The sequence below is a fragment of the Peromyscus eremicus genome, chromosome 7, assembly GCF_949786415.1.
Source record: "Peromyscus eremicus chromosome 7, PerEre_H2_v1, whole genome shotgun sequence".
Lineage (NCBI taxonomy): Eukaryota > Metazoa > Chordata > Mammalia > Rodentia > Cricetidae > Peromyscus > Peromyscus eremicus.
In genome coordinates, this window is record NC_081422.1 from 58,036,777 (window position 1) to 58,060,455 (window position 23,679).

Sequence of the window (23,679 nt, forward strand, 5' to 3'; positions counted from 1 at the left end):
CTTCAGAATGATAATGTGCTAGAAGAAGGCACAGTCTCTCAGAAATGACCATAGTTGCAAAATTTTTCTTTGTAGGTACAGACTGAATTATTGGATTATTGAAAATAGTAGCCTAACACTTTTTTCTTCCATAATGAGAAACTTCTATAAAAACACTCCTTTGTGATGGCTTGTACTATATATAGAAGGGTGTATAAAAAGCTGAGGAAAAAAATTAATTCAAATAAATCAGAGTAAAGTCTGCCCTCTGCTGCACCTCAGTGGTCCCAGCCAGCCAGGCTTTCAGTTGAATAGCTCAGCGATAACAAATCAATCTCACATCACTAAAGGGCTTGTTGTGTAATGCTGAAACACAGCACTGATGCCTAGATAACAGATTAAAGCAATTATGCTATTATTATTTTAGGACACTGTAAATTTCTAGTACCGATGTATTTTTGTTACCAAATGGCATTTATAAAATAATAATGATGTTGAAATATCTATGAATCACGTAAAGTATGTCATTCCAGGGAGCCAGCTAAGTTGGCTATTGATAATATAAAATTCTTCCTCGTATTGCTTAAATAAGGGCCAAAGCAATTATATTTTAACAAGACAAAGAAGTTCTTATTAACTTCTAAAGATCTAATTTTTTATTTAACCCTTGATTTGGGACCAGTTCCTCACAAACTGACTTGATTCATTGTATATGCTTTGGAATCTATATTTGTTTTTCCAGCCATGGTTTGCAGCTTGGCCTTGGCAGTCATGTATTTTTCTCTCCTGGATCCAGTCTGTGGCTGAGGGCTGACTAAAACAGTACGAACTTGACATTTGCAAAGACATCTCCATCTGCCTAAGCCTGGATTTCTAGGGATTCCCTCCACAAGGCACTCCACATTTTCTCCGATCCTGCCTTTGCTTCCCTTTTATTCTTATAAAGAGAATACAGCGCTCCACTCTTTGCACTCCTTGCCCGGAAGACAGGATAGACAATATTGACAAATAGAGAGTTTTGACCTGATTCACTGAAAGGAATTAATAAGTCAAGATGATTTGAGAGAGAAACTGTTAGTCAGTAAAGAATTTAGAAAAAACTATTCAAGTAATTGTTCAAACATTTGAAAATTCAAACTGACTTCACTGTAAATCTATTACTTTAAACAAAATAATTATTTACCTTGCAAGTATGTTAGAAAGATAAGTTCTTTCCTTGTAGAGGAAAGAAAAAATATTTTACCAATATCTACCCAAAAGTTGCAGACAGTCATTGATGTAAAAAGATTTACTGTACCTAGGATGTCACACATCCTCCCCAGCTGCATGTTCTGCTGTATGTCCAAATCAGAAACGTGTTCTCGCACAGACTGGTCATATCCTAAAAGGCAAAGTGTCAAAACAGAAACAGCACATCAATATAGCACACATGGGAATTTCAAAATGTCACAGTCTGCATTTTTAGGGTCAAAAATTTTCTCCTCTGCAGCATCTTGCAGAAACAATAAAGTCCTAAGAACACAGTCTGTGTTTCTCAAGGACTAAGCATAGAAGATGTGCTACACAGCATGTTCTGCAATAGAGGTTCCTATTCTTTCAATACCAACAAAGCTCCGAGAGTCAAGATTACAAATGCATGGAGAAAACGTCTACCATTTAACGTGAATGTTCAGAAGGACATCTGAAAATGTTAGGCTCAGTTTTAAGGGACTGTTGTGGCTTTAAAATCATACAGCACTTTGAAGTTGGATCCCAGAGTCATCTACACAAGGTTCAGTCAACCCCCTTACTGTCAGAAACATGTACTTAAGAACTCACATATCAAAGAAGCACCCTCTGCTCCCAGTCAGAACTTTTAACCTTCAAAGGGCAAGAAAGGTGAAGGCATTTACTCTGTCCATACTAAGAAAGTCCTGTGGTTCCTTTTGTTTTTACTGGAGACGGGGCAGAGGGAAAAAACACATATGTGTTACCACTGCCCAGAAATGCCCGCGAAAGAAGTAGTAGCTTCTGCTCTAATGTCAGGCCTTAAAACAGTGGATCCAAACATGAACTTGAAAGGCATGCATCCTCACAGGCAGGAACATTTTGAGAGAGGCTTCCATGCCTCCTTGTGGTTACTGAGCCCAAACACATGTCTGTGTGTAACTGCTATAGAAAAAGGGACTTTATAGATGAATGCAAGATATGACAGCCATTTCTTTTTCAGCATAAGGAAAACTATTGCAATTCAGGCGGCAGGGATCCAGACCAAATGAACACGGATAACTGCCTCTTTGCTGATCTGAAAAGCAAAGGGTTTACAGTTCATCTGAAAGTCACTCTTTGGTTTTTCTGCAACATGAACCTAAGAATCAGAGAGACAGAAGCACCAATGGATGATTGGAGTCATTTTAGAAAATGACTATTAATTTCTCTAATCATTTAGAGAGCCACTCCACATATGAAAGTGAGCAGAGGTAGATTCAATATCAGTGTTATTTATATGCATGGTTATGATATTGTAACACTTATAATTTTGTGTATCTACAATCAGTCTATCTACATACATCTATCTTTATTCAGGTAAATGTCTTAAAAGACATATTAGCAGATAATATATATTGAGGTTATAAGAAGATAAGGGAAATGCTTAAAGAATAAAGTGTGATTTCAAAACATGCCTGAGACTATTCCATGACTACATCTTCTTTCAAAGGTAAAGATAAAAGGTAGCATGATATTTCTAGTTAAGATGATCCAATTTAAAATGTAAAAGATGTTTCATCACTTTGTAGCCACATGTGCAGTGTGTGAGTAAGTGTGTTCCATTCACGTGCTTGACGTCAGTCTTCCAACAAATTACCTGGCACCTCTTTTACCACTGACCAGGGATGCATATTAAACATGTATACAGAGCGATGAGAAATGGTTACTTATCCCTGTGCATAGCCCATTTCCTGTCAGCAATCTCAGAACACTGTTATAGAGAATCACATGAAGTAACAGATACGAAGACATTTTGGAAATTCCAAAGTAGTGTAAAATATGAGGTATTTTAATGTTATGAGGTATCTGTACTTCCAAAGCACAGGACACATTCTGTGATAAGCAACATGGACATTGAGTGGCATGCAATGTATACATCAGCAATAAAGCAAAACTTGGGAGTCAATTTTTTAGATTTATTATGTGAGAGTGTGTATGCATATGCGTGCATGTGTGTGTCTATGTATGTTACATATATGCAGGTACTCCAGAGGCCAGGAAGGAGCATCAGATCCCTTGGAGCCAGAGTTACAGGCCGTTGTAAGCTGCCTGATGTGAGTGCTGAGAACTGAACTTGAGCCCTCTGGAAGAGCAGCAAGTGCTCTTAACTACTGAGCCGTCTCCCCAACCCCAGGGAGTCAGGGTTAGGTTTTTGTTTTGTTTTAAAGCTAAGTTTATTTTTATGTGTTGTACATCCACAAAGCATAGGTGTTGATAACAGGTGAAAACTGCTAACAATGCTGGAGCATAGGTTAAATACAACGGTGACTTAACCAGGCAAGCATCAGCAAGGATTCTGGGGCTTTGGGATGTTAAGCAGCATGTCCTGTGTCAATGAGACATCATACTTCAATATAACTGCAAAGGTATAGTTATCAAAGGTCAGATAGGAACACTGGGGTCTGATAAGCCATCAGTCTCAACTCTGTCCTGTTACAGAGAAGAAACCAGGGATTGGTGCTCTGTCCAGGATCACCTAAATCTGTAAATTCTTATGTAGTTCAGCTACTTCATATTTTGCTCTTATGACCAATATAAATACATAACATACAAGAAAAGATCCTCTAGTGGTAGCAGAGAAGTATAGGAGGGGAAACAGTTTTTATAATTTTTCCACATTAATTTCCTATTTTTGTGGCAGGCATCTTAATGCCAGAATCTGTGGATATGCTAGGCTATGTGCAAAGGGAAATACAGTTGTTAACTTTGACCTGCATTTTCTGGCTACACCTGAAAAGACAGGTATCCTTAAGAGTATGGAAGGGAAGCAGAAGAGTTGGCAGTTAGGGATGTGATAATACAAGGAAGGCACAGAGTTGCAATGCTGTCAGCCTTAAAAATGGAGAGAAGGGATCAAGAACCTTTGTGAATTCTGTGGATAACGTCTACAAGTTTGAGAGGAACCCTATTTTCCCATCAGGCCTCCAGCCAAAACTACAGTTCTACTGAAACTTTCAGTCCCCTTTAGACTTCTGAGCCACTCAACTGTAATATCCTACATTTATATTAAAAAAAAGCATTACATACATACATGTGTGTGTGTATGTATGTGTGTGTGCATGTGTGCATGTGCGTGTGTACATGTGCGTGCATGCGTGTGTAAGGTCAGAAGAGGGTGTCTGGCCCCAGAAGCTGGAGTTGCAGGTGGCTGTGAGTTGCTCACCATGTATGCAGGGAACTGAACTGCTCTGCAGGAGCAGGAAACACTCCTCACTGCTGAGTGCGCTCTCCAGGTTCTATTTGCTCTGTTTTAGGACATCAGTTCTATACATTGTCCGTCTTCCCTTGCTTCCACTAAGATCCACCCTTATCGGACATCCTGTCTTCCTTTTCACCTTTGACTGAGAGATGAGAGGGCCAAGATCCCTAGCACATGCTACGAAATCATTAAGTGTTCCCATCATTAATATGCATTTCCTAACCTCAGCTGAGCCAAACTTAAATTCTCAAAAGGAACTTCATTTAAATCTGAGAACATTATTATTACTGTAACCACAAATCTATCTGAATACAGTTTCTTTCATGATAGGCCCTTGTGTCTCATACCCTTTCCTTTTCTTTCTTCCTTTCTCTCCTCTCTCCTTCTCTCTTTCCTTTATTTTCTTTCTTTGTATATGGTGATTGTTTGTGTACAATATGTGTGTGCCTGTGGGCGGCATAGGCCAGAGGTTGATGTTGGCTGTTTTCCTCTGCTGTTCTCTACCCTATTTTATAAGGCAGGGTCTCACTGAACCTGTGGTTCACAGTGTTGGCTAGACTGGGTGGTCAGTGAACTCCTAGGCACCCGTCTCCACCATCTCTCCCCTAGTGCTTGAGGTACAGGTATGTGCTAGTCTGTCTGGCTTTTCTGTGGGTGCTGGGATTGCAGACCCAGGTGTTTATGCAGCAAACCTTTGCCTGCTGAGCTAGCTCCCCACCCTACCACTCTGCTGTGTTCCACGTTGGTTCTTGGCCTCTTTTCACTATCATTCTCTTGTATGCTTAATCTTTGCCTTTTACAAATGGTACCAGTGCGGCTCCTTGGCTGTTTACTCATATTACGTCTCTCTTCACTCCTCCATCACTCCAGCCCTATAACAAGACTGCTGTGGGATGTTCTGTATGGCAAATGTGTTGCTGATTAGTCAATAAAACACTGATTGGCCATTGGCTAGGCAGGAAGTGTAGGCGGGACAAGGAGGAGAATAAAGCTGGGAAGTGGAAGGCTGAGTCAGAGAGACACTGCCAGCCGCCACGATGAGAAACAGCATGTGAAGATACCGGTAAGCCATGGGACACGTGGCAAGGTATAGATTTATAGAAATGGATTAATTTAAGCTGTAAGAAAAGTTAGCAAGAAGCCTGCCACGGCCATACAGTTTGAAACCAATATAAGTCTCTGTGTTTACTTGGTCGGGTCTGAGCGGCTGTGGGACTGGCAGGTGACAGAGATTTGTCCTGACTGTGGGCCAGGCAGGAAAACTCGAGCTACACAAGACCATAGACCAGAGAACAGACACTTGAGGAATCCAGCCAACTGAGTGAACAGAATGTGCCTGAAGGTCTTACTAAAAGACTTAGTCATGTAATTCTCAGCTCCTTTCCTCGTGTGTTCTCTTCACCCCCAGCCTTTCAACTCTACAATTGCGTTCTCTAATCTAGAGAATTTCTGGTAAGTTCAAAGAATGACAAGAGGGATTTGTAAGATTTTCTGGGTCTTTATCATCATAGAAAAACCCAGAAGTGGCTGAAAGGAGTCCTCTGTCTCCCTCTTCACTTGGAGGAGCCTGGTTTCTTTCCTTATAGCTATTTTTATCACCTGCAAACCATTCCCAGTGGTTTTGGTTTTGTTGTTGTTGTTGAACAGGGTCTTATTATATATTCCTGGTTGGCCTGTGTGAACTGGGGTAGCCTTGAGCTGGCCATGTTGGTGCACACTTTTATCCCAGCTCTCACAGAGATTCGCCTACATCTGCCTCCTGAGAGCTGGGATAAAAGTGTGCACCACCATGGCCAGCTATTCCCAGTTTTATAGAATGTTCCATCTTGTCCCAAGTAAGTAGTTGAGCACATGACTGTCCTACTCCACATCTAAGAAGGACACTGGTAAGCTGCCTCTCTAAAGTTGCCCCTCAGTTCCGGTCTGTTATTGAATCTGTAATGCCATTGTTGGTTACTGGCAGCGGTTTCTCTGCACCCACTTCTGCTTTCTCCACCTGCCCCAACCCTAGGCTTCCACAAACACCTAGCGGCTGAAGCCAACTGTTTCTTTGCAACCCGAAGGCTACTTCTTCTAGCACCGGCTTATCTCTCAGTACAACCCCAGAAATTAAGAATGCAGCCAAAGGCTGTGTGAGACAGACTGGTGTGCCTCTGTGGAAGGCATCCATTGCAGCAGCCAGTGACATGACATTGATTACCCTGTGGTTGACTTTAAGCTCCTCCTTTCTTTAAGCATTCTCCCTTACAGTGGTACTCAAGGAAGAGGAGTGGAAGATGGACTCCTGGTGACCAGCTACTTGTTTAGCCATCCATATAAAAGTTATATAAGTTAGATGATCCTGTGTAGTAGTTCCAGCCTTTTTCCCATTTTGAACCGTAAATGGTGATGCTGAACACATCACATCCTACCAGTGGCTCACAATGTTATAACAGCTGTACTAGTAACTCCATTCCTTCTCTTCTCTCAAGAAAGCATGTTGGGTAGAAGCTGAGCAAGACAGACATCATTACAGAGGCAGCCTGGAACTGCTCCCATTGGTTAAAAAAGCTTTGACATTCCAATAGTTAAAAATAAAAAGCTCTATATGACAGTCCTCACAGATGACTGTGAAGTGTCTTGTAATAATCCAGAGACCTGTGATACAGACAGTCGGGTTGCAGCCATGTTTTAGTGACTTGGACCAATATGAAAACACAAGATTTGAGAGAGTAGGGAGTAGGAACCAAAAGGTTGGGAGAGACCCCAGATGAACCATTTATATAACATGTGCAGTGCCAGTTTAGTTAAAATGGATAGTTGTCTTTTGGAAACAGTAGAAAAAGATTAGAGGATATTATTATGAAGGTATAATAAAAATAGTAGGTATATTTGCTAAGTTTTTAAAACGTGCTCAAACAGATTCACTGTCAAGAGATGGCATTTTCTGTTGTTCCAGCTAAAGCATTAGAATCTCAGATTATGTCAGGGGCTCTGAGGGCACTGAAACCATTTTGGGGGCTCTACAAGGTCAAAACTATTTTCAAAATGATTTTGAGAAGTTATTTGCCTTTTTCAAGGCAACCAATTCCCTGTAAGTCCTGAAACATAGAGAATTTATTGGTGCCCAGACTCCATGTTAAAGCCAACATGTAACACCAGCACAGCTAAGGTTAGTCCAAAGTCAGAGAAAAATGTATACAATTATTTGAAAAGACAATAAAACATTCTTCCCTTTTCCAAACATTTCATCTCTATAGGGTCAGATTTTCTATGTTTCAACCTAAACAACACAGGTAACAGGCTGAATACAGAAACCTGAGAATCAAGTCATGTTCTGTTAAGAGATCTGCAAACTTACCAAACTAACCATGCTTTTTAAAAAATGGTTATTGTTTTTATATACAGTCAACACTGATGATGGGTTTATTAGTTCGTTTCTTACTTTCTCAGTTTCTTTCCTTGCTCCCTTCATTCCTTCCTCCTTTCTCTCTGTCTCTGTCTCTCCCTCTCTAAAGGGAGACAAAATCTTGCTATGAAGCCCAAGCTGACTTCAAATTTTCAATCCTCCTGCCTCTGCATCCTTAATGCTGGTGTTACAGTCAATACAGTAAATTATGACAGACAGAATTAACTTAAAGTTCCTTAGGATCTTCAAGTATCATTTTGAGAACCATTGAACATACTTCAATATTTTAAAGACAATTGTGAAGGCTGTTTCAAAGATTAGATTTTAATTTAGTACATTACATTTATTTTAAAGCCTATCATAATATTAATCCAGTTAATGAAAAGTCTGTGAGCTTGTGCCACTTAGAACCCACTTCAGTGCCCTTTCTATGTGTTATGGTTCAGTGTTGGGCAGCTCAAGACCGACTGCTTATCTTCATATTATGGAATCACTGGCCAGTTCTGATCAAACCTATGAATGAGTATTGACTTAGATTACTTGTCTTAATACAACATGGATAATACACATATGTTTTAATTTTAGTTTGTGCTATGAAGAAAATAAATGTTTATGTGTTCTTTGCCTTATCTTAAAAGACCTGGATATCTCTAGGAAAAGCCATCAGAGAGATCTTGACTGTACAGCTTTCTGACATAAGGACCTAGTGTGGCATTTCCATAGCTTATTTATAGACTCCATACTACCTGCCAAAATATATGTTGAAGCCAGTGAAGACTGGCAGGGAAGTTCCAACTTCTTGCCCCAAAGTATAAGGATCAAAATCTACTGAATCTTCGAGTTGGTAACAGAAAAATGAGAGTGGAGAGGTGTGCTGTGCTTAGAGACTCAGGACAGACTGACCTTCCTCTGTGCCCTTGGTGGTGGTTGTGGTCTACCTGCCTTGCTCACAAGGGAACTCTGCCTTCAGCTCCTGGGTTGGGAAGGAAGGTAACTACAGCTAGGAAGCAAACTTTCCATCAGCCTTTGGGGTAGCCTGTGGTCATGTGCACACCAAAGTCCTCTTATCTTTTCCCCAGGCTTTTGCAGTAGTACGGGGGGGGGGGCAGCTGAAGAATGTTGTCTATGAACTTTACAAGAACTGTATTCACAATGTTTCTGGAATGGAATATTTTGGAGACCCCTAATTGTGTTAAAGCTGAGAATAGTTTGCTGAACTAATGTCCAGAGGAAAAAATAAAACTGTGTACGTAATTTGTAGACATTAAATCAATTGGGCAGTTGGCAATAAATAAAAGATTACGTGGAGGCAAGCCCAGCACTTCAGTGTGCCTTCCATTTGCCTTTGAGGAGAGGGAGAGAGGAGACTCATGATGGGAGCTGATTGGCCTCCAGTGGCCCCAGAGTTCAGCTGGTACCGCAGAGCTTACTACGTGGCACATCCCACCTCATTGCAATACATTTTTTAAATGCCACTGGATTTAGGAATAGCCCTAGTTGATGTACTGTAACAAAGAGGTGCAAGGGATACATTCAAAGTGGAGGAGATAACCGAATTAAAGGAACCGCCAGCAGTGCAAGGTGGCAGGTTTAGTTAGACCTCTTTTTTTTCTAGAGAAATTAGAATTCTTTGTTGTGCTTCTTTCTTCTTTGACTGATAGATTATGCTTAAAATAGAACCGAGTTTTCTATTCCTGCTATGAAGCATAGAAGATTATTTTGTTATAATTATATTTCATTAATAAAAATGATGAAAATATGCAATATCCAATTAAGAGATCAGCCTACATTTTTTACTTATGAAATTACAAGGCCAATCAGTTTCTGTGGACAATTAGTCAATTGCGCTCCACCTTCCTTGTAGGTTAAAAATAGCTACAAATATCTGTCACTTCTAGAATACTACCTGAAATACTAACCGTCAATCAAATTTGTAACTCTCCTTTTCAAGGAGGCTACTCTGCAATATATAATGTCATAATATTACTATTTTCAAACTCTAGATTTAAAAATACCTTCTAGTATTTGCAGTAAAAATGTCACTAAGAGGCCATCCTTTCTGTATTTGGAGAATGCAGTTACTGCTTTAGGTACAAAACCAGAGCAGATAGTCAAGTGTCTCCAACAGTAGTGTGTTACACACCTTCCAGTACTCCACCCTGAGGTCGGATGAGTGAGGACAGCCCCACCTGGCTGGCAGCATGGTGTAATTACCTCTAATGATCCTGCCATGAGTGCCCCGTGGTGGAAGACGCCAGACAGTCTAGAGGGGCTGGCAGTGTTTGCCCGAGCCTGACGGCCCTCCCAAATGATTTTGACTAGTGAATTGAACTTACCTGCATTCTGGAAGCAAATTTATTATTATACTGAATAGGTTGGGTGGATTTTTGTTTGATTGATTTTTTTTTTCAATGTACTTAGGAAAAACTAGTTTCACTTCCATTTTTATGAACTGGCCTGTGAGACAAAGAAGCCATTTTGTATCTGTATGAAATCTTTGTGTATTCCCACAGGAAAATGGCAAACAAAAAAAGGGTACCTCATATTATTAAAAAGGAAAAATGTATATAACTCCGCACCTGTGGAGTAGGTGAGGCAACTGTTTAAGGTTATCAACTGACTTTAGGATCCCAAAATCATTTCGGGAGACCTGAAGCAGAGGCTGCAGAAACAAGCTCTCCACGAGGTGGGAGCGCAGCTGGCCTCTGTGCATGCTTTGCTGGGAATGTACCTGAGCTTGCTCTTGTCTCTTAAAAATACATGATTAGAAATTTTCCTTGAAAATTCGTATTTCTGTTGTTTGCAAACAAAAAAAATGCAGTGGTGGAGATCTCATACTGATTATGTGTTTATTTACACTACATATGGACAATATGAAAGAAAACAGATTTAATCATAAATTTAAAATCATGCTTTGTAATTCAAACATTTATGATCAGGTCACTCTTCCCCTTGGTTTATATTCACCAAGCCTTTGAAGTGGTAGGAGATTTACATTTGGAATTCCTGGTGCTGCCCTATTTACACTGTTATGCAGGGTACTTTTACTTCTTTGGAGATTCCTTTGTGTCCGACATCTCTGCAGAGTGGATAGCTTAGGAGGTTTTTGTTTGTTTGTTTTTTGGAGGGGTGTCAAAAGTGGAGTGTAGGAGGGAGAAGCTTATGGAAATGACAAGTGCAATAACCTCATGCTTATCCACACTGTAAGGCAGGGACAGACACTGAGTGCTTATCCACAGTGTAAGGCAGGGACAGATACTGAGTGCTTATCCACACTGTAACGTAGGGGACAGACACTGAGTGCTTATCCACACTGTAAGGCAGGGGACAGATACTGAGTGCTTATCCACACTGTAATGTAGGGGACAGACACTGAGTGCTTATCCACACTGTAAAGCAGGGACAGACACTGAGTGCTTATCCACACTGTAAGGCAGGGACAGATACTGAGGGCTTATCCACATTGTAAGGTAGGGGACAGACACTGAGTGCTTATCCACACTGTAAGGCAGGGACAGACACTGAGTGCTTATCCACACTGTAAGGTAGGGGACAGACACTGAGTGCTTATCCACACTGTAAGGTAGGGACAGATACTGAGTGCTTATCCACAGTGTAAGGTAGGGGACAGATACTGAGTGCTTATCCACACTTTTTTTTTTTTTTTTTTTTTTTTTTTTTCGAGACAGGGTTTCTCTGTGTAGCTTTGCGCCTTTCCTGGAACTCACTTGGTAGTCCAGGCTGGCCTTGAACTCACAGAGATCCACCTGGCTCTGCCTCCCGAGTGCTGGGATTAAAGGCGTGCGCCACCACCGCCCGGCGCTTATCCACACTTTAAGGCAGGGACAGATACTGAGTGCTTATCCACACTGTAAGGTAGGGGACAGACACTGAGTGCTTATCCACACTGTAAGGCAGGGACAGATACTGAGTGCTTATCCACACTGTAAGGCAGGGACAGATACTGAGTGCTTATCCACACTGTAAGGTAGGGGACAGATACTGAGTGCTTATCCACACTGTAAGGTAGGGACAGATACTGAGTGCTTATCCACACTTTAAGGTAGGGGACAGACACTGAGTGCTTATCCACACTGTAAGGTAGGGGACAGACACTGAGTGCTTATCCACACTGTAAGGTAGGGGCCCACTTCTGGTTCTAACTCTGAATAAAATACAGAAAGCAAAACGAGACCCCTGTACACTAACAGGCCAAATCTACAATTAGTTGCAGAAGCCAAAGCTCTTGCACCTTATTCTAAGGCCCCAAGTCAGCTAATTGGGTCTTCAATTAGCCTCTCGGGTTGTAATCAATTACAAGTGTAATTTCTGTGTGCAAGCGTATTTTGTGCAAAAGTAGTCTCAGCAAAAGCAAAGCATGAGTTCGGGTCAGATTCGGATCTGTCGTGGCTCAGTTATAGGCACAGAGGAGCGAGACCAAAGGCTTGGTGCGCTGCCAGCGTTTCCTCACCAGTTCCCACAAGCCTTGGGGCAAAGCACGTCTCTATCATCTAGGAAGGTCTGTTTACTTTATTACTATTAAATTTTACTAGTTTTTTAAAAAAAAAAATCTTAGTTTCAGTTATGAAGTAATTATAATATTTCTCTTTCATATTACTATTTAGATGTGATGTTTCTTTACCACACACCAGTATTCAAACAGGAATTCCCACATTTGAGGGAATGTTTTACTACATTAGATCACTGGCTGTATTTCTCTACTTAAAAGGACTTAACAAAGCACTAATAGGTAATATTGAAATCCAGTGGGTTTTGCTTTTGTCAAAACTCTACTAAGTCAGCGTAAACAAAATCCAACCTCATTCAGGAAATTGAACAGTCTAGGTAGAGGGAAAACACGAAGCAAAGCCAGCAGCCAGCAAAGGCAAACACCAGCAGCAACTCATGTCGGAAGCAAACTTCCAGCACAAACTTCTGAATTTCCCCATGTTATTTTGGCACACCTATTTTACCACTGCATTTCAGACAACAGCTTTTCAGTTCCCCAATTCATAAATGTAATTAAATAATTACATTAGTGCTAATTAACATGAAACTGCAGATTATTTAAGCGCAAAAAACACTATTCAACTTCTTAATTATTCTTGTTCACACAGCATTTCCTTTTGCTCAGGCGCCCTAGGTGCAAATAAAACATCCCATCTGCTCGCAATTAGAACTAAATAATTTCAGAGAATGTAGCTTATCATTTTGACTGCACATTTGATTAAAAACAGTGTACAAGCAATATCCTGGCTTATTGGCGTAACAGCAACAACACACACAAGCCTGTGTTCTTCCATCATTAAAGAAGATCGAAAACATTATCTGTTATTTCAGGGGGAAAAATACAACTTTTTAGTTCATTTCATACAGATGAAAGCGAATTACAGCAAATCACCTCTCCACTGAATAGCAGCCCCCACATAATGACTTTATTTGCTTAATCCCCAAATTAAACGCCGTTTCGAGCGAGGGCCCTGTGTTATTACTCTCATCATGTCGAGAACATTTTCCTGCCGAGACCAATTTGAATAAAACAAGGGGCCTTCCTTGAACTCAATCAAGGAGCCATAATGTGGTGGGTAATAGAGGTTGCTGATAGATTTGCAGGCAAAAGTGTTATACCTAATGATGGGATATGGATAATAGTCCTCCTGGAGGTCCTGATGCGACTCCAGTTGGCTGCCAGATGCTGAAAAGCAAGAAGAGCATTGATCAGTGACAGGAAGCTGTAGTGGATTCATCTAGTCAAACTTCAGCTGTTTTTCCACTGTACAGTTAAGCCAGGCATAAATTATATTAATTGATTTAATTACATACTTAAAACATCTTCCCCAATTAATTTAATTAGGTGGCTACATGATGCTACTGGCAGGGGAAGATTAGAGGCAGCTCACTTAATTAACAGAATATGAATGAAAAAAAGAGAAAGCAAACATAAATGAAATTGTGAGCACTAATTAAAAGGCTGTCTGCAAACTTAAATACTTTCTGACAAAGTGGTGACAGCAATGTAGACAAGTGAGGATTTTTTCTAGCAAATTAAAGTGTCAGAAGGTGTGTGTGTAGTATATATGTGTGTGTGTGTGTGTGTGTGTGTGTGTGTGTGTGTAGAAAAGGTAATGCAGTTAGAACACTGACTTTCCAACACAACTTCCATAGTCAAAACAAAAAAAAAAGCATTTTCTTTTCTTTTATAGAAAAATTGCAACAGATTTTTCAGGCATATAAGCCAGACTCTGGGTTAAGACTAAAATACGCTGCACAAACAATCACAGAGTTTGTGCATCTTATTCTGAGGAGACGTATAATTGCAGGATTCTGGGTGGGATGGTGGCTGGAGAGGGAAGGGAAGATAAAGAGACAAGTTATTGCAGTTGTTCAAGCAAGAAATGTTTAGAAAAAGAGGTCTGCTTTAACAGCTGGCAGCCTGGCGCACCTTGGCTCGAATTCGGAAATTCTCCAGGTGTCTCTGGCGAGATTCCTTCAGTATCTTCTTTAGTCTGGACTTGTGGCAATGTAAAAGCCACGCAAGGGCGATCACACCTGAGGCCCACTTCTTCTGGCGATAACCAATGAAGAATTTTCTCGCCTTAAAACATTTCCATGTGGCTTGGATCTTGATGGCAGCCTCCGTCTTCCCATCTTGGCCCTTGTACCTCTGTCCCGGAAGGTTTATCAGCATTTGGATGTGACCTGGGTTCTCTAACACTAACAGAACATCACTTCTGGTAAGTTTATTCTTCAGCTCAAATTCTGGAAGCAGGGACACCAAACTCTTCCCTTTTACTTTGGCTTCTGATATTGCATAGTCCTTGAGAAACTTCTCGATTTGTTCCAGGAGAGAAACAATACTTCCCCAGGCTAAGCTATAATGTGCCTTGAATGCTAAGAAGTCTGGGGCTGCCTTATCTATGGTACCATCATAAATAACAAAGTCATAATCCCACGGTGATTTCAAAACCTTAGATGGTGTAGTAACGATCAGGGCCTGGGGAAAGAAAGTTTGCCAGAGGTGAAATATCCTATGATCCCTTTAAGAGTGTGATCGACACATATGTACTAACACTTCATCAATTACCACTTAGTGATGGGAAAATATGGTTGCTAGAACTGATTTTACATATGTACATCAGGATGCCAAAGTAATGTCATTAAGGATATCTTAGTGATCATGAGATGCTATTAAACTGTCATAAAAACTGTTATTAAACTGTTATAAAAGTTATAATATATAAAGATATAACAGTTTATAAATATATAAACAGATATATATATCTTCATTATATGAAGCAGATATATATCTGTTTATAATATATAATGATCTGTTTCCTTGAGTCATTTTATAACAGTTATATATAATATATATCTTTATATATAATGATATATATGATATATAATATATATTTATCCTTATATATGGTCAGCTGACCATATCAAAGGAAACCCAAAGCAGAAACTTTTATGATCTATTTCCTTGAGCCATTTTATAAATTATATATACAATACAGATATATATCTTTGTTTTATATATAATTTATAAATATTAGCTATGTATTATAGTTATATATACTTAATTATAATAATTAATATTTAATCATTATAATTATATATAATATATAAATATATACTCTCTTGCAATTCTATCTGCACCCATGGTCTTAGAGAACTATGTTGCTGATTCTTTGGGGTTTTTTTTTTGGTTTTTTTTGTTTGTTTGTTTTGTATTTTCGAGACAGGGTTTCTCTGTGTAGCTTTGGCGCCTTCCCTGGAATTCACTCTGTAGCTCAGACTGGCCTCGAACTCACAGAGATCTGCCTGCCTCTGCCTGCTAAGTGCTGGGATTAAAGGCATGTGCCACCACCGCCCGGCCTGATTGCTTGTTATTAACTTGTCATCAACCCTAAATATGGAAATACACTATTTTATGTGTAAATGTCCAGAGAAATCCTCTAGGAGTGGGATGGTGGGTGATATTTTTTAAAGTATTTTTCTATATTAAAAACACCATGAATTATGTTAAATCAAATTAGAAGAGATTTGAATGACAAAAGAAAAAAAAACATAACACCCTCACATAAAGTAAAGACAACCAAACCTGGGTCTGGTGGCATAGGACTGTCATCCCAACTGCTTGGAGGAGTGATCAGGAATAAGGAGCGTAAGTCTGAGACTTGCCTGGACTCCAGAGTGACTTCCTGCCCATCCTGCACAACTTAATGAGAGACCCTGTCTCAGAATAAAAAAGGAAAAAGCACTAAAGATAGGTTCCATGGTAGTGCTTGCCTAACAAACACGAGGCCCAAGAGTCAAGCCTGGACTAAAAAGAAAATCTGGCCAATAAAAAAAAAAACAAAACACTGCATTTCAGTTACTGATACTTGTTGCATGAGAAAGAGACATTCTGCACCAGGATCCAAAAGTTGCTGATGACTAGGAAAAGAGGGAGGGAGGAAACAAGGAGGCATGGGTGTTCCTGCCTTGAAATCCCTCAGTGAGGAAGATAGTAACCTACCATGATGGCTGTTTCTGCTTCCTCAGGGATTTAAGAGGTCAATTATCTTCAGCATAGCCATTGAACATACATATGCCCATTTGTATCAAATCACAGGATTATATTGTTCTCTGCAATTTTAAGAGCTTTCACCAAACTCAAAGGAGAAAAACAGTGAATTTATCAATAACTGCTGTGCATGGCATTGCCAGGTTGGGATGGTTCCTGCTTTGTCTCCAATAACTGTGAACTGTGAGTAATCAATAGGTACAAAGCAAAAAACACTCTAAGTCTTGGAGTCTCAGAGAAAAAAAGTAAGACAAGACTTATATTTATACTAAAGACACAGTAACCAAACACAGTGAAATAGAAAACTTCAAATTCCGTTCTCAGGTTCTAAGGAGAATAATGAACTGTCATCTCAAGTCAAAATATTAAGTCCCAAAGGGGCAAGTTCCCTTGTCATTAGATGCCAACACCAAACAGCAATGAGCTTTTGCATACTTTTCACTGGAGATCTGTTATAAGGCATAAGAGCAGTGGAAAAAGTCTTTTTGCCAAGATTATCTCTCTTTCTGATCTAATCAAGACAGCAAGAGAATGAAAATTGTTTTGCAGATGGAAGTAAATTTCTTCTTCCTGAGTGAGCAAGAGAGAGTTTGACGAAGAATGCTCCAATTAGCAGATGTTAGTGCTGGCAGGATGCGCCGTGAGTCCGCAGAGAAGCCGGCAGGTGGCACATGTTCCCAAAGAAATAGCCCATGGCTACATTTCCACCTCCCTGCAAGGATGGGCTCTGATGGTGGAAGGTAGAATTCAGAGAAGAATGGCAGGGCTCCATCAGTGAGAAACAGACATGCAGAATGGCCACAGATGGCCATGCATGGAGCTGGCGGGTCTTGCTAGTCACATGTTTGATCCAGTCATGAAGACTCAGACCCCTATAAGAAGCAAAGGCTATGGATGGGTGATTTGCCAGAGAATCCTGTCTCCTTAAAGATGTTCAGATAATTTCAAAATTCCTTATTCTTATGGTGAATAAATAGTAAAGGAGTGGGGGCTATCTATGAAACAAAACAGTCCGGGGCAGGGATTCAGAAGGGAAAAGACTCCTTCATCTCTCTCGGACAATGCCTTTCTGCAGGCTGGGTCCAGGATATCTATGTACATCGACAAACATGGATTAGACCTTCTGATGGAATCACCTAGGTTGGACTGGAGTTGTAGACTTTAACAGGGGTTGTTTTAGAACAAAAGGATTCCACCTTTTTACCTTCATGGATGAGATACCTGCTCTCAAAGGAAACATGCTCCTGGACACCAAACAGACCACTCAGGTGCCAGGAAGCTATGGGTTTGGAGTCAGCTAAAGCATCGCTGTAGTACATCTGTCACAGAGAATGCCACACATGGGAGTGCTTCAGACTTAGAGCAAGAAAAGACATGCCTCTCAAGAGAAAGGCTTCCCAAATTAAAGCAGTGTATCAGCATTGTGAGATGCACTGAGCAGGTGAAGGCAGAGCTGCTTCCCAGCCTGCTAGGAATGAGAACCCTGATTAAAGGTCATGCCATGCTTCAGGTGCTGCCTCCTTCTGTTCTTCCTTTATCTCCACTAACTTGTCTAGTATCATGTGTTGGTGTCCCCCACGCCCTTCCATTTCTTTCTCTTTTGTTTATAATGCCCTGCTCTCCCAGTGTGGTATTACTAAGTAGCAAAGTGGGGTGGCTGTGTTGAGACATCTACATCCTTTCACCCTCTTCTTTCTTGGGACCACAGCTACACCCATCCCTTTGTGAAATGCTTACACTCTAGACCAATCCACCCTCCCCCTGCAGCTGGAACCTGTAACTGTGGCCTAATTATTAGCATCCTGCTCTAACTAACTGAGTCAACAAGCTGGGAAATGCTCTTTTTCATTTGCAAAGTGTAATCACTAATTAGGTAACTTTCAGAGTTTCTGGCGCAGTTATTTTAGGGGAAATTCTAAATCTAAAAGCAGAGGAAGGCAGGATGATGACCTGTGCTAGTAAGACCCAATGTGAAGCAACATAGATAGGCCCAGGACTGCAGCTGTACTAGAAAATTTAGGAAGAACATCTGCAAAAATGCAGAGAACACATTCAGGAAGAAGAACTTACTTCTAAGCAGATTTTTTTTTTTTTTTTTTTTGGTACCAGGTATCGAACCCAGGACTTCATGCATGCTAGGTAAGCACTCTACTCTTGGGCTACATTGCCAGCCCCAGGCTAATTTCTTTTTCATTATTGTTGCTGTTATTTTGAGACAGGATCTCACAATATAGCCCAGGCTGCCCTCAAACTTAACCTCAGCCTCTTGATTGCTAAGATTACAAGTATGCAGGCCTGGAGAAATGGTTTAGTGGTTAAGATCACTGGCTATTCTTTTAGATTCTAAAGAAATCTAAAATTTAGAAGATACAGGTTCAATTCTCAGCTCCCACAAGGTGCCTTACAACTATCTGTAACTCCAGGTCCAAGGAATCGGACTCTCTCTTCTGACCTCTGCAGGTACCAGATATACATGCAAGAAAAACATCCATATACATAATTTTTTTTAAATTATAGGCATGTACCATCATATCAGGCTAAGATGAATTTCTTATTGAAAAAAATCATTTTCATATATATGGACAGCAGATGGACATAGTACCAAACTGATCTACTATTTATAAATTTCATCTCCTAGTAGTGAATAGTGGGATACCTGGGAAATCTGATGTGGATGGCACCTTTACAGAATGATAATCATTCCACTACCTAGAAAGAGAGACTACAAAGTAGTTGGAAGTTTTCCTGTGTCCCAGCCAGCCAGTGGCTAGGACAAATCTCTCCCACTCGTGTCCCACAAGTAAACACACAGAGGCTTAAATTAATTATAACTGCTTGGTCATTAGCTCAGGCTTATTACTGACTAGCTCTTACACTTAAATTAGCCCATAATTCTTATCTATGTTTAGCTACGTGGCTTGGTACCTTTTCTCGGTTCTGCCTTGTCATCTTGCTTCCTCTGTGTCTGGCTGGCGACTCCTGACTCAGCCTTCCTCTTCCCAGAATTCTCCTTGTCTGCTTATCCTGCCTATACTTCCTGCCTGGCTACTGGCCAATCAGCATTTTATTTATCAATCAATCAGAGCAATGCACATCCACAGCATACAGAACGACTTTCCACAGCACTACAATACTCTGCTGCAGAAACCAATGTTTGGTTTCTCATTCACCAAAACATATCCATTAGGAATAGTCTAGGTGATTGCACTGTAGAGCTGAGAAAACTCTTCCTGCGTATATAGTTCTAAATGAGAGCTTAGATTAAGGGATGGAAAGAGTTTCCCTTAAATCTTTATTACTCCTCAAAGATGTCATTCGTCTGACCTTGTTTTTTATTTCTAGTGAAGGTCCTCAATGTGTCAATTTTTGTATAAAACAAAGTTGAGACCCTCAATGGGCTCAAACTGTTCAAAAGACACAACATTCAGAGAGAAGGAGAGAGAGAGAGAGCTGCTGGCTTAATTGGGTTTAGGAACATAGCATAAGCACAGTTCTGAATTTTAAAACATAAGGGATCTTGAAAGTCACTACCTTTGCCTTTTGCTCAATAGACTATTATGGGCCCAACAAAACAAGATTTGGCCCTGAAGTCCACTATCCTGGGTTCAAATCCAAGCTCTGCCACAGTCTGATGCATACTGTAGGCAAGACACTAACTATCCTCTGTGGCCCTGGATTTTACCATCTGCAAAATGGGGACATTCACAGAGACCTTTCCAAGTGCCTCACCTTGCCACAGTGGTTATCATATAGATGGAAAAATTGATGCTCAGAAATGGCAAACATGTTGTGTAAGATCTTAACTCTTAGTGGAGCTCCTAGGACAATGTTTTTGCTATGATAAAAAAATAACTACATTCCTAAATATCCCCCAATACATACAGAACTAAAGGGAAGAGTTCCTAGGTGATGTTTCCCCACTATGTTTTCATTGTCTTTCCTCATTCCTCTTTGTGTTCTCATGGCATTTTCTCATTTTGCTCTTCCATACCTTACCCTATATTGTTCCTGTCACATGCCTCTCAGTTCTTATAGTCTAATGTTCCCAGAATTCTCTGCATGGCTCCTTTTTGAGCTGTGCTCTCCTTCAACCTTCTAGTAACCTCTTATGTCTGAGCCAGACTGTCCTTGCCTTGTTCTGATATTTCTTATTTGCTGGGCTAGAAGGCAATTTGTTAAATTAAACCCCATGGATACAAAAGGAAATGTTACATGGTTTAGTGGGAAAATGGTGACTTTGAAGCCAGAAGACCTGGAATCTAGTCTATACTGCGTTTCTCTGTAGTCTCTTGAAGTCACCTCCTCTGTAAGACTTGAGTTTCTATTAAGAAACCACTTAATAGATACTTCCAATTTGCCACCATATGTCCTCTCTGACATAACATGTCACCCCTCTAGATGTATTGGCTTTTTTTCTTATTTTTTTGTTTGAGACAGTAGCCTCAAACTTGCTATAGAGCTGAAGGTAGCCTTGAGCTTCTGGTCCTGCTGTCATCACCTTTTGAATGCTGAGCTGGCAGGCATCTGTCACCATGCCTGGTTTTATGCAGTCCTGGGGACCAATCCAGGGACCTGTGCGTGCCAAACAAGCACTATGCCTCCTGAGCCACATCCTCAACCCATTATCTCTTTAAACAAACTCCTGGAGTTAGTAAAACCCTGAAACCAATGCGAGGACCTCAATGCCAGCACTTTCTGACCATGAGAAAGACCTGGGAAATTTTCTTCTCCATTTTTATACATAATATTATCTGTAGCAACTTCCTAATCAAAATGGATGACAAGTACCCACACTATCTTATGTGCAGGATTGAGAAAGCCCCAAAGAGTCATATTCTAGAATTCTGAGGTGTGTGAGTGAGCAGGACAGTCCTTAGACTGCAAGACTTGGAAGCTACCTAAGACTGGACCATCGGAGTGCACAACCCATACAAAGGGCATGAAAGGAAGGAAGAGCAGAGACACATGAAGGGGAGGAACCGAGTGTAGAGCCACTTGTATCAGCCGTGGTTTTCTGGAATAACTTCAGCCATTCCTTTGAAAGGTGCATATTCAAACAGGTCTTCCTCAACTCCGAGACTGTGCTAAAGAGAAAAGTCCCATGCTTAGGTGAGCTCTCATGGAACAAAAACACCCAGTCCATCAAACCCATATGAAAAAAATCCAACAGCAGGACCAGAGAGGCATTTTAAATAGATGGGGTCTATTTTCAGTCAAATGTGAAATTCCCTTTTCCAGAGGCACTTTTTACTTCAACTACAACATTGATTTCATCTTTTCTGGTACCCTTCAAATGCTCGCTGAGAAAATGTCGCACAGTTAAGGACCACTTGGGACAATTATGATGGATGAGTTGGGCCTGCTGGGGATATGCATAGGAAGTATGACAAGCTGGGGCTCAAAAGCAGCTTCATTCCCAGGTCCCTAAGCAAAGACACATCATTTTCTCTGTAGGCACAGGAGAAAAAGCTGGACTTGTAAAGGAGCAACATTACCACAGAAGTGAAGCTTGGCATTCCAGTTGTCCTTAAGAAAAGGTGTGTGTAGAGGAAGTCTGCTGGTCATGGACCACTAAAGAGTATTTACAGGATTCTCACAGTGCTTTGCTTGGGCACATTCTTAATAGCTATGTGAGTATTCTGCTTTATTTTTCTTCTAAGTATGGCTCATTCTAGGACATTACAGTAGATGTCTATCATCTGCCTTCCTCAGTGAAAGAGAAGTCTCAAGAGGGCCGGATGTTTGTTTCGTTCACTGGTGTTTGGCTGCCACTGTGGTCCATGTTGATGCACAGTAATAAGTCAGTGAGGATTTACTGAGTGAGTACATGTACATTTAATTTTAACTTCAGAGCTATTTGGACTGGCTTACAGCACAAAGCTGTTTTGTGATCAGGTAAGATGTCTGACATTTATAATTTAATATTGAACAACATAATGGCCATAAAATTATGGGATATCTTTAATTGCACAATATTATATAGTGAGTTTTTAAAAACATTGTACAAGCTTGTGATAAAGTATTAAAATAAAATCAAAGTTAAAGACACAGTATGATGAGAATACAGGAACATGACAAGTCTTAAATACTGCCAAAGGGTTATGATATCATCAGAAGATTCTCCCATACTTGGCATTTTTCTCCTTCCTGGACTTTATTTTTTCCTGAGTAATCATTAAAAAGTGTGTTAAGTGAAATACATAAAGGAAAACTATTACTTTGTGGACTGCTGATAAGTTAACCTCTTTTCTGATGTGTATAAATAAAATCATTTACATGCAACGAGTATATGTAGTAGGCAATGTTGACAAGATTATAAAAGTAATCCTTACAGTTTCTTCTCTCAATTCTTTTTACATGAAAAAACTGCTTTTCAAATAAAGTCATATAATTAAGTGTACTTTGAAAGTTTAACGCCAAAATGCTTAGGTGGGAGGGGCAATTTATTAGGGAAGGTTAAAACAGCTTCTAAAAGATTCCGCAGTCTCTTTTTTGGGAATGTCGCCCTCTTTTCCTTAAATAATGTGTTATGAGAGAGAGACAGAGAGATGGAGACAGACACAGAGAGGCAGAGAGACAGAAAGACAGAGGGGCAGAGGGGTAGACCTTGACTGGCTTTTGACTATGTGTGTGTGTGTGTGTGTGTGTGTGTGTGTGTGTGTGTGTGTGTGTGTATGTGTATGTATGTATATATATATATTGTCAAATATTTTATATATATATATAAAATATATATAATAGAAATGAGAACAGATGAGGGCAGGGACAGGTTCAATGCTGCACAAGTTGTCTAATTAAAATGGTACAGCAAAATCATCCATAAAATATTAAGTTTTCCACTGAGGCAATCACAAGAATATACTAGAAAGATACTAAAGAAACTAACACTACAAATATTCCTCACCCCAGCCTGCCTAACGCTGGGATTACAGACATGCCTCAGCACCCCAGTAGTTTTTGAGAATCTATTTAATTGATCGAGAAGACAGAAAGGCTATCTCTGTTGAAGCTGATCAAAGCAGACATGACAGCAGAGGTGACAGCTGCTGTCTGGTGGGAAGGAAGCAAAGACACAAACTTATCATCTCAGCAGAAGCACTGGAGAGGGAAAGCATTAAATACACTGGGTAGGAGACACATAATATATTTTAAAAGGATTGTCACTGTGAATGGTTGAGATTTGTAGGTTTCTAATGCTTTGGGGGTTTGGGACTCATGCAGTCCAGTTTCCTGTACCAGCTCGGTCATTTCCCTTGGATGACTCACCTCTCCTTGTCTGATTCCTCCTAGTCATATGGG

General features: G+C 40.3%; 1 protein-coding gene across 13 annotated transcripts in view; it reads right to left on the reverse strand.

The window, feature by feature from the left end:
* Window positions 1–23,679, reverse strand: part of Iqch (IQ motif containing H) — a 184,647-nt gene that overhangs the window by 85,520 nt on the left and 75,448 nt on the right. For 11 of the 13 annotated variants that reach the window (XM_059268070.1, XM_059268076.1, XM_059268074.1 and 8 more), the window contains 3 exons: window positions 14,257–14,808; window positions 13,443–13,509; window positions 1,277–1,360 (listed from right to left, as the gene is read on the reverse strand). In XM_059268070.1, coding sequence (XP_059124053.1) covers window positions 1,277–1,360; window positions 13,443–13,509; window positions 14,257–14,808 — 703 coding nt within the window. Of the gene's footprint in view, window positions 1–1,276; window positions 1,361–13,442; window positions 13,510–14,256; window positions 14,809–23,679 lie in introns of those variants that run through there. The other 2 variants (XM_059268080.1, XM_059268082.1) reach the window with 2 other exon arrangements.